The 12,633-nt window shown below is 39.2% G+C and overlaps 1 protein-coding gene across 1 annotated transcript; it reads left to right on the forward strand.

Moving 5' to 3' along the window:
- Positions 1-11,783: 11,783 nt before the first annotated feature.
- Positions 11,784-12,323, forward strand: LOC113718195 (uncharacterized). The gene has a single exon (XM_027243114.1). The coding sequence runs from the start codon at positions 11,784-11,786 to the stop codon at positions 12,321-12,323; it is 540 nt and encodes a 179-aa protein (XP_027098915.1).
- Positions 12,324-12,633: the final 310 nt, after the last annotated feature.

A 12,633-nucleotide genomic window follows, 5' to 3' on the forward strand; every position in this document is an offset into this window, starting at 1 on the left:
CCTTGTTGATCTACCAATCACACTAGGATATTTGTCATTTGTTGGATCGCCGTCGCTACTTGGTCTCCTGCCTCAACCCTCGATCCACGATCTTGCTCAGCTGCTGTTTCTCTTTCTTTTCTTGGTTCTTGAGCTTGCCTAGCCCCATGGCCACGACTAGCTCCATGTCCGCGACTACGTCTCCCCTCCATACCCTTTTCTCTCTTTTATTTTTTTTCAAAAGGTAATTTAGTATGTAAACAAAGTAAATTGACTAAAATGGTAAAATATAATACACCAAATTCACAAAGATACATATCAAGTTGAACAAGATCAAGTACAGCAAATACTATACATGTAAGTATTGACATGCCACAAACCAAATACATATAGTAACAATACAGGGGCAAAACAAGAAGAAAACGCGACATGCCATTCCACACTCGGTTAAAATACTCCCCGTCTGATTTTTTACTTCTCTTACTATTTGAACTAGACGTCCGTTAACCCCTTGCACTTACTCTCACCAAACATTAGCCCATTCCTGCTCCCCGCAATAAAGATCGCGTCTTAGTATTGCCCTCAACTCCCGTGTACTCAGGTACAAAAATTCGAGATAATTAACCAGTCAAGCTGGCCAGTCTCAAGATTAAATTATCTACAATCGAGATTCCTACCTGACGTACATATCTATGCTCCTCAAATACCATGATAAAGATTTAAGACCTATAACAATTCATGATTCATAGCTTATGCTCAAAAGAGCACTTAATCCTTCATACTTATTCACGGAATCAGGACCATAACACCACTTAGCCCAAGCTAACACCGCGCAGAGACCACGTGAAGTGGCTCTGATACCCTGTGACAGCCCCACCTTCCCCTAAGGCGAACCAAAAGGTTCGGCGGACCGCCTGCCCAGCTCTCGCCAGGTATTGTTCATTCTCTTCAAACCAAATAAGATATAACCTCGAGGATAAGTGAAACAACAATTCCCAAACTCGAAACGTATACTTACATTCATTTCTATCTCAACCAGTAATACAGTCCCAAATATAACAAAAGTGTTTCATGCCCAATACATTCAACCCTATTCAAGCGCTAGCACGAGTACAATCGCAAAAATTTTCACAAACTAGACTATGTTAGTCTATACAAGTCGCTCGCCCTTGTTCGCATCCCCTGTAAGGAAAACAACACTAACGGAATGAGCTAAAAGCCCAGTGAGGTTCCAAACACATAATCAAACAATTAAGTCCAAGACATTTAAGCATTGAATAGTAAATAATTCAGAAAATATTTACAATATAAAAGTAATGAGAACACATTCATTAAAAGGATACATGCTCATGTGGAGCCATTCGTTCGTTTATTCACCGACCATTTCCCTTATTCCTCCAACATTAGAAAACATTTTTGCCTTTGAAAACTTCTCTAATGTCCTTGACATTCAGTCATTAATTTCATTCCCCGCTACTAGCCATTTCATTGGCCAGTCTCCACCAGACTTCATGGTCATACTCGAGTAAACCAAACATTAACCCAGGGTCACCAATCGCCTGACCGAGTCCGCTTCTAGCACGAGTCGACCGGCAACGAAGGGCAAGGGCCCAGTTCAGCCAAAAGGCTTACATTCATGCACAAGTAGTATTTAAACATTTAATCATTTAATCATTATAAACTTCACATTCATTTAGGTCGAGTGTGATAAAGTACACACTCGCCTAGCAAAATTCATTTTTAGAAATCATTGAAAACATTTAACATTTAATCCAACATTCACAAATAGTCACATAGTCACAACAATCCACATAGTAATTGGAAACATAACGTACAAAGAACACTCACCTATTTAAGCAAAATAACGTCCAAAGTTTCCTTCCGGATAATACCCTCAATCACCAAGGAACCCTAATAATAACCAAGAGAAAATATTACAGTTAAACCATCCAAAGTTTAGGTGAACCAAAGAAAATCCGAATAACTACTAGTACAAAGTATAAGCATGGTTTTGGAAGTGAAAAGAGTACATTTAAACCAAAGGACATGAGTAAAATATTTGTAAAACTTATGCTCGCTCGTAAGACTTTGAAATCTCCATTTGAGTCGAAGTGACAAAGAAAACATATTTCTATTAGTCGTTACTTTCATTTTTCCAAGGGTACAAATTTCGGCCGAATTCCATGAAAGAGGACTTGAATACCCTAGACAATTCAAGCTCAATTCAACCCCAACTCTTCGCTCAAACTACAAGTGCACACGTCTAGTCCTCGAATGAAAATTTGGGCAGCACGCCTTTTGTTTTTACCTATTTTTCAGCCATTTATGGCTTCATTATTTTCTCAGATCAGCCCCAAAGTCACACGCAAGCAATGTTACCACCATAGCCTTTCAATTAGGCCCCAAAATCATCCAATTATAACACAAGTCTAATAATACAACCGGAAATCAGTTTTGAAGACAAAAGGCTAAATAGCAGATTTGACATCTTATAGCATGTCAGCCACAATCGAAGCTATGCTTATCGGATTGGGGTAAAGTTTATACCGTTTCGAAGCTAAGACAAAGGAATACAACTTTCATGAAGACAACTCAACCCAGTTCACAGTTTATCCAGGTCGAATTTACAGATTACAGAACCAGAATTTCACTGTCAGGCTGGTTATCAGCACTGGGTTCAAATGACAATAACTCAGGCTACAAAAGTCCAATTGAGGCTTTTTCAGATGCGTTCGAAAGCTAAAACATAGGACTACAACTTCCATGTTTTGGCCAAAGGTTGATTTTGTAACGACCCCACCTCCCCCTAAGGCGTACCAGAGGGTTTAGCGGGCCGCCTGCCCAGCTCTCGCCGGGACTCACTCACTTACTACATTCCTCAAGTAAATTACAAGGTACAACTCAAATAATACATCCAATTCTCCCAAAATTACATATCTTAAGCGAAGCGGAAACCAATTCTAAGCGTAAAATATAGATTTACATCTGATTCAATTCCAAATATTTATACAGGCCCAAAAGTACATAAACCAAAACTAAAACTAAACTATACAAGATGTACGCCATCCAGCTACACAAAGATCCAAAAACAAGTTCTTCCTTTACTTCGATCCCTGTGGGGAGAAGAAGATAATAGGGGGTGAGCTAGAAGCTCAGCGAGTGACCAGTAAAATCAACAGCCAAGTCTATTTCACAATAAAGCATTGATATGATGTCATGATGCAGTAATCAAATGTTCATTTATTGCTCATGTGAGCCAGTGAAGTTCTTGTACTTATATACCCAATGCTCGTTTAGATCAAGTAACCATGAAACAAAAGTAAGGAGCCATCGTGCTCCAAAGAATGTGTAAACAATAGTGGAGACATTGGTTCTAAGCACAAGACTTTCCAGGAACTCACTGGAGCCAAACTATGTCATGGCACACACACAAACACAATGATATGCAATTGTGCAATCAATGCAAGAATCATTTCAAAAGTAATCTTTGAGAAGTAGTGGAGAGATCACTCACTCAAACTATAGTGCTTCAAGTAGTCACGTTCAATTATACTCCAGGTTTGGAGTCCAGATCTGCGATAGAAATCCAATTTGAGAACTTTGAAACACGAGTAAGATTTGAAACTTAAACGTTCCGTTCATAAGAATCAACCAATTGAAATTCATTTGAAAGGCATTCGTGAAACACTTGCTCGCTTTTCAAATCGTAAGGTTTTTGTAGCATATATACTTGGAAACAATACTTGAGTTGAAAGTACAAGGAAATACAAGTTTACATTGGCCATTATATCTTTTCCTCAAGAGTACAAGTTCGTTTAGGTTTTTAACGTATAACCATCGATAACAAAGTAGCAAAAGTTCTCTCTAGTTCAAGTGGTAATCACTTAACCTTCACTCAAGTTGCAAATATAGTTTTCTAGTTCTCGAGTAAAAATTCGGGCAGCATGCCCTTTGTGTTTACTTAATTTTCCAGCCATTTAGGCTTCATTATTTTTCCTCAACCAAAACCCAACATCACATATATCAGAAATTCATGACAAGAGCCGTTCCATAGGCTCACAATATCATAATAATAAGATTCACAACGATAGCAAGTGCAGAAATTCAACCTAGCACAAAACAGATTTGACGTATGAAAGCGGAAATAACATATCCGAGGCTACACTTATCGGATTAAGGCGAAACCTATCTCATTTCGAAGCTAAGACTCAGGGCTACAATGTTCATGAAGGTCACTTAGTCCAGTTTCTAATGTAACTTGGTCAAATTCTCAAATTACTAAACCAGAAACCAATTCGTCGGCTGTTTAAACGCAGAACACTGTAATGGTCATAACTCAGAGTACACAAGTCCGAATCAGGTTTTCTTTGAGGCATTTTAAAGCTACTTAAGAACACTACAACTTTCATGTTTCGGCCCAGAGCTAAATCAGAATGGATCCTGGTCAAAAATCGTGATAAACTGGACTTAACTGGTGAAACGAACTGCTGGGAAATACTTAGAACAGTAAGGGTATTTTGGACTTTTCATGTCCTACGTTGCTCCGATTGAGCTGAAATTTTGTAGGCACCTATAAAATGCCATTCTCTACAACCTTTCTTCTTTGAGCTAAGGCCAAATCAGCCTCTAACATATAGATAAAAATTCGGACAGAATGTTAGGACCATTTTCCAGATTTTGGAAATTTTGAGTTTCTAGTGAATCTTTCCTTAATTTCTTGGTCCAATCACTACCAAAACACCATATAACACCTCAATTGCAACATATAAACATCATACAATCATTTGGGCAGAATTTCCACAAGCCCTAGTTCATCAAATAAATTGGGGAAAACTACTAAAACATGATAATCATTCATAATCTCACCACAAGATCAAGTTGCCAAGCTTAATTGAACAAAATTAGAAGTGAAACTTGGAGAGATAAACTCTCTTACCTTGAATAAAAGTCACCAAGAGTAGCACAAGCTCTCCCCTTCAAGAATCACACCACAACTCACTAGCTAGTCACTAGAAAACAAGTTTAATCGGTTTACTTCGCTCGACTCCTCACTTATTTGTTGGATTTGGAGATGAAATGAAAGATTTTCCCTTGGAGTTTCTCTTCTTGTTGTTCTCGGCCAGCAGCACCCAAAATGAAGAAGAAAAATGCTAAGTGTTGGAGTTAAATGGTTGGGGTTAGTCTTGGGTAAGAAGCCATGAGGTGGTGACAAGTGTCACCACCACCACCTTTCTTTTTTTTCTCTTTCCTTCTTGTTATTTCTAGCCTCATAATTTCGGTCAAGGCTGCTACAATATAAGAAGATATTATGTGCAAAAGTCAACAAACTTGTTGGGTAAGAAAAATGGTGGTCAAGTGGTGCGTTCAATCGGTAATGCGCGGGACCCGCCGGATCGCGCCGTTTTTCTTAAAACTCACGTACTAGGGTTTTTACTTCCCATTCACTAACCTTATATCATTGCCACTAGTCACTTATTATTTCTCACTTAAAAGTCACTTTTAATCCCCAAATTTAATCCTTACTCTGTACCGAAAATTCATCCGGCGAAAAATCGCGAAAACCCTAACTTTGCTCCAAACTTGAAACCGAAGTGTAAAACCCTATTTTCTAGGTTTATTTACACTTATGTGAAATAATTGGGTAGTGGGCTTTGATAAATAATAATTTTCAAATAAAAGGGTATTTTAGTCCTTATCGGAAAGCCTTAAAGAGCTGGCTCTTTAAGCTGTTTATGTGGACCGAATTTCTTCCAGATTTATGTGGGCCGGATTCCTCACAAAACTCTATTCACTAGAAATTTTTCCTTTTCTTCTGCCTCGGGGCGTTACAGATTTGATATGAATCAAAGTGAAAAATGAGGCCAGAATCGTGAAATCCCAAAACTGTCCGTAAAACTATACCTTCGGCAATCAAGGGTATTTTTGTCATTTCACATGATACGGTGCTCAGATTGAGCTGAAATTTTACAGGCAGCTATATAACATCATTTCAAAAACTTTCATGTTTTAAGCTAAGCCCAATTCGGCCTCCATCATGACCGAATGAACTGGTAAGAACAAAGCAGAATTCTCTACTAAAGCTGAAATTAACACCCTAGCTGAAAATTCCTTTAAGCAAATTAAACTAGCACCAAAACACGAGATTTTTCACATATCAAAGCTAGTAGATCATGGCCAACCCTTAAGCTTCATATATGGGCAGAATATTCTCTAAGAAAACTGAAAATCCACATATCATCACTTCTAACCAAGAAATATTGCATAAAACTACCAAAGTGGCTACCACAAGCCACTAATTTATAACTATTAGAAGCAAAGAGAGATGTTCTTAGCAAAATACCTTGAAACCTCAAAGAAAATGGTAGTTTAGTCTTTCCTTCTCCAAAATAACTCCACCAAAGCCTTTAAACTTCCATAGTGAGCACTTCTATAGAGTAGTTTCCAATTTGGTTGGCTTGAACTCAAGATTCAAGCAAGTTTAGGAGCTAGAAATTGAAGTAGTCTCTCTTGTTTTTCTCCTCAAGAGGGCCGGCCAAGGGAAGTTCAAAATGGAAGAAAATTGGGTCAAAATTGGAGTTTAGGAAAGTTAAATAAGCTTGGTCAAAGTCCACCCTCCAATAGTGTAGTGACACTTGGCTCTTTCAAGTCCATGCTCATCCTTTTGTCTCCCAATGATTCATCTATCTAGCTAACCTCTAATCATCTCCTAACACCTTGTAATATAATATCCCTTTACATAAAAATCACTTAGTCACCAAAATTTTATCGCACTTACCGTACTAGCGGGTCCCACGTCTATAATGCACTTCAAATTTGACGTACACTAACTTATACCAGGAAAATGATTTAAAAACTGTACTTACTTATAAAATGTATTGAAAATTTAATATTTTAAAGGACAGTATAAAAATGTAGGCAAAGAAATGAAATAATACTTAGGAAATGTGAAATTTTTTGGGTTTTCACACCTTATTTGCTAGGTCCACTAGATCTGCCAAAAAATCACTCTTTCTACAATTTGCCCTAACAATTAAACACCGATTCCCCGTAGGAGTCCTAACTTCCAAGTCATAGGGCAAGCAATCACACTTTATCTATACCATTCATGAAACTAGGGTTTACACAAGAATAGTTGGCTCCAAGGTCAATTAAAACTCTAGTTAAATGATTCAATCTTGTAGTTCAAAACTTGAATAGATTGATATATTTTCAATAGAAGACTAGCCTTACCAAATTTTTCGTACTCAATTTGTCCAAAACCATTTACTGCCATTCAATTTTCAAAATCAAGAATTTTAGTAATGACCGGGTTTCTTTTGTCCCAAACGACCAACCAATTTTTTTGTCCAAATCAAGTCAATCATAACATGCAAGATACAATCAAGGGCTTTAATGTATTTTGGATATGTATGTGACAGAATGCGATTCAAAATCTCAAAATTAGAGTTAAAGATACAAACTTTTCTTCACGGTCCAGAACTAAATTTTCTTAGTAAGAAACTTCAAATAATGTTTTTGCCACAATTATCAATACATATTTCAAATTCCTCAAATACATTTAAGAAGATTAACCATGCGACTCAACGCGTGGATATTAAAACACACATTAAAACTGTGAGAACACTCACTTTAAAATATAATTTTCCTAAACTACATGCCTTGCCCTAAGATTTAAACCACTTATAATATGCCATGGCATTACATTTTACATGTATTATAACAATTCCCTAGCATTGCATTTCATTTTCTTTTACTTGAATGGAAACATTTTCTTGAGTTGGTTTTAATTATTTCACCACTTACATTTTTACCAAGTGTCTTTTATTTGTGGTTTGGACTTTATATGAGAGTTCAGAGGTGTTAAATAGATATTGGGACATTTGGAAGGGTTGAAACATCATTAGTCAAAGATTAAGAGAAGATTGGACAAGAATTGGGCCATGTGGCAAAACCCTAGCCATATATCTTGTTCAAACTAGGATTAGAAGGAATTTAAACCATCTTGGAGCCATTTTTCCTTAGCTTTGGCCGGCCCTCATAGCTTCCAAAAGAATGAGAGAAAACTCCATTTTTATGCTTTTTAAACCTAGTTTGATCTTGAGAGAAAAATCAAAAGTGAAGGACTTGAGTTGGTGAGTGAACTACTTCCAACCCTAGTGTGTGATTTCCAAGTTTGAAGCTTTTGGTTTGGTAGCTGTTTTGGGTAACTCAAGCTTCTTACAAGAGAGGTAAATGATCTTTAAATCTTAGTTTTATGGTGATATATCAACTGCTTTAAGTTTTCATGATAAACTACAAGTTGTTTGGATGAGATTTGTGGTTAATCTTCTTGAACTAAACAAGTGGTAGTAGGGTCACTTGGTATGCCTACCATGTGTTTAATGAAATGTTTGAACTTTGTTTATGGTTTTCCTTGAGGTATTAACATGTTTTAGACCCTTTTGAGTTGGAGATAACACTTGGCATGTTGTTTAAGTGAAAATAATGAAAGGATGAAGGTTGGTGACATAAATGAACTTGCGGACTGTTTTCTTTCTTTCTTGGCTGACCGGTTTTGGAAGGAGAGGTTTCTTCTTGATTTTGTGTTTCATTTGCACCTTAATCAAGCCTAAGAAACTTGGCTAGATATTGGTTAAGTTTGTGTGTGAGTTGAAGTGGAAAAAAAGCAAGAAAGTAGTTGTTGTGAGCTAATAGTGGATTGATTTGGCTCCTTTGGTTGGCTAGACTATTTTGATCCTCTTAATTATGTTGTGTATTGCCTTTTGAGCTCCAATGGTACTAGTTAACTTACTCTCCTGTTTATGAACCCTAGAAGATTGAATTGGATGAGTATGAACCAAAACAAATGAAGATAGCACTAAGAACTAGTATAGCTTTGCTAGAGTTTTAGGGCTGATCAGAACTGGAAAATCAGCCGACTTGTCCGAGCTACTGGTACCGATAAGAGATGAAATAGGGTCAGTATTTGGTACTGTTGAAAATCCCTTTGAGTCTAGTTTCCAACGCCGCTGACGACACCTAATTCTGACCTTCCTACAGTGAGATATGACCGTTTTCTCGAGACTGCGCGGGCGCGACTGTTTTACCCGCGAAGAACATTTTGAGCTTGAATGAAACTTTTCTTTTGCCCAACTTTCTTGCACTTGTCAAATTTGTTTTCGCATGAAATTTTACTCCATTTTGGGCCTAACTTACATGGTGAATTGAGTTGATTTAACCACTCACTTGGTCACCTAATGAGCTCACTTTTGGTTAGAATTGAACCTAGTTTGTTAACGGTTTCACTAGTTGCCCTAGGATTGGGAAACGGTGGTGAACGTAACCGAGGGACTTGATGTTTGAACACTCCATTGCTTGACAGGTGAGTGTTCCATTACCTGTTAACTGTCTATGTGAAATATCTATGTACTTGATTGGTGACTGCTTCAGCCAAACATTGTTTTGTTAAAAATTGAGGCGAGTGTGTACTTTATCGCACTCGACCTCCCTCGATTCCACTGAGGCTCTGTATACTGCTATTATGAGATGTGATTTCTCTATATGTGACTATGTTTGAGTTATTTGGGTGATATCCCATCAACTACTGCCACTGTTTGGTTACCCAACCTCATAGATGAGTCGGTTGTATCGAGCCAGCAAGGGTTTGGTCGAGAAGGCCAATAAACCTTGGGGGCTATTTACTGAAAACTGGAAACCGGTATACTCGAGTATTACCTACTTACTGTTTGTGGAGTTTGGGCCCGGCAAGGGGGTTGACTGGTGGACAAAAATTGGAGTAAGTGATGTTCTACGGACATTGTATTCTTTAAATGCAAACGTTGACGGAGAGTCAATGGATTCTTGTATGATCAAGCTCAAGTGGATTTGGCTTTTAGAAGCCACCCGTATCCTTGAATTAAACTATGATTTCATTGTTGTAGTACAATACTATGTTTACTTGTTTGCCTTACCTTTTTATCTGGCTACATGCGTATTTGTTTATTTGGAACCTGACTGAGCTTTAGCTCACCCCACTCCCTTTGTTTTCCTTAACAGATGTGGCATGGACATAGGGGCACGAGCTTTCAAAGTTTTATCTTTTGCTTGAACTTGTACTTCGAGTTGTAACCTTTTGCTTAGTTGACTTTACTTTTGACTCTTGTAAGTTTGAATTCATAAGTTCGACTTATGTTATGTACTTGTAGTGTGAAGTGGTAAGTTTGACTTTTAGCTTGATATTCTAAGTTTGGAAAGTTGGCTTGACGATTATATGCCATTAGGGTTTGTACACTTTGATTTGAAGTTATTTCACTGGTTATCTTGAGTTGCTAGTTCTTTGATCGACCGAGTTCCGGTGAGAGTTGGGCAAGCAATCCGCTGATGCCCTAGGGTTCGCCCTAGGGAGAGGTGGGGCTGTCACAGGTGGTATCTGAGCTTAGGTTTGAATTGGCCTGGGCGTGTTAGGAATTTTCGACTTGAGGATTATATTTGATTATTTCCCTTAAGAGTACTTAAGTTTTATCTACACTTTGTGTAGGATGGACGGACATAGTGGCCCTAGTGATAGTCCAGTTGGCGAGCCACCCCGTGGAGTACTCCCGGTGATTAAGTACCAGATTCGGCCAAGAGGAGTCACTGTATACTGGAGTCCGGCCAATCATTTTTGGCGTTACGAGTGCCGCCATACTTATGCCTATCCCAATACCGTAGTTTTGGCCGTGGTAGAGGAGAGGGAGGCCCTAGCAAGGGACAATGCTAGGCTTGAAGCTGAAGTGAATCAACTAAAGGAAACTAATAAAATGCAAGCCGATCGGGATTAAGGAGCTCGAGTATGATATGCTCGAAGGCCAGGAAAGGATTGATGATCTTTGCGCGCAGCTTGGGGAAGCTCAGGAGCGCATGGTTACGAGAGCTATCAAAATGAGGACTAGAGCCGAGTCGATCCTGAACATTTGTGATGACCTACTTGGAGATATGAGAGATGAGGCTTCCCACATTGGAGGCGAGGTAGGAGCTGAACCTGCCCAGGACGAGGAGTCAGCTAGTCCTGTAGCGGATTAGGTCTTCACTTCTAGGTTAGGATTGTGGATGATTTTGACCATTGTACATAGAAAGAATAGGGGATGTGGTGACTTGGTGGTTGTACAGTTCTCTTTTGACTGCATACACTGGCTTGTGCATGATATGATTTCATGAACTGTGCTTGTACTTTTGAGGCTCGTACTTGATACTTTTGGCCTTGTTAGCTTGTAAATGACTGCTACAAGCCTTTGAATGTATAATACTTTGACTTTGACCTTGACTTTGACCTGACTCTATTTCAAATTGGCATTTAACTGCTTTGTGTTTTCCCTTGCTTATCATGATTTCGACTTCATGAGATCCAGTTCACCCGACTCTCCAAATTTGCTCCGGAACTGGTGGTTAATTAGCAGAAACGCAGAAGACAGTTTGTCCAGTGTTTGAATGTGGAGATTCAAAAGGACTTAGCTGCAGCTCAAATCGACACGTTCAAGGATGCTCATGAGAAAGCTCAACGAATGGAGCAGGCCCGATTCCAGGTTCGGACCTTTCAAGCCAAGAGACGTGGCGTATCTAGCAGTGCTCCCGGGCGAGGCAATCAACATGTACCACCTCCTAAGTTTGGGAGGGGTACGAGTGGAGTTAGAATTTCAGGGACACCGAGAGGAGCTCCATCCAGAGGGGCTCACGACGGGAGAGGACAATAGAAGCCTGTCTCCGAAAGAGGCCCTACACCCACTTCTCGAACAAGCTGCAGATATTGTAGCAAGACAAACCACACCGAGGATGCTTGTTGGCGAAAGATGAAGAAATGTCTCTGTTGCGGAAGTTTCGAGCATCAAATTACCACCTGTCCTGTTAAAAATCGTGAAGGAAATGAGGGTGCGCAACCAGAGAAGTGCAACCCTAGGCAACCAATAGCTAGTGGAAGTAGACCCAAAACCTCTGCTAGGGTTTTTGCTTTGGACCATCAGCGAGTTCCTGAATCGTCAGAAGTAGTGGAAGGTACGATCCCTGTATTCCACCGCTTAGCTAAACTTTTAATTGATCCTGGGGCAACCCATTCTTTTGTGAATCTTGCCGTTATGTGTGGTATTGATGTGAATCCTGTTAAATTTCCCTATGACTTAGAGGTTAGAACACCTACTGGGGATCAAAGCCTAGTTACCAATATGGTCTATAAAAATTGTGAGATTTGGGTAGAAGAATGGAAGTTGGTGGTAGACCTGATAAGTCTAGACCTCAAAGGGCATGACGTGATTATAGGTATGGATTGGTTGGCCCGTTATAATGCTCAGTTGAACTGCAAGACTAAAGTGGTGGAGTTCTCTATACCCGGATAGGCAACCTTAAGGCTGAATGTGAGGAGTAGATTAGTCTCGTCTATACTTGTTTCGGGAATCCGAGCCAGGAAATTATTGAGTAAAGTGGCGCAGGGTTACTTAGCCTTCTTAATTAATACTCCTGGAGATAAGATGAAACTGGAAGATGTGTTAGTAGTAAATGAATTTCCTGATGTCTACCCTGACGAGTTGAATTCGATACCACCAGAGAGAGAAATAGAATTTAAGATCGATTTGGTACCTGGAACCGCTCCTATTGCAGAAACACCATACCGAATAGCCCCTGCCGAACTCAAGGAACTACAACTAC

Source organism: Coffea arabica, chromosome 11e, assembly GCF_036785885.1.
Source record: "Coffea arabica cultivar ET-39 chromosome 11e, Coffea Arabica ET-39 HiFi, whole genome shotgun sequence".
In the NCBI taxonomy this organism is placed as follows: domain Eukaryota; kingdom Viridiplantae; phylum Streptophyta; class Magnoliopsida; order Gentianales; family Rubiaceae; genus Coffea; species Coffea arabica.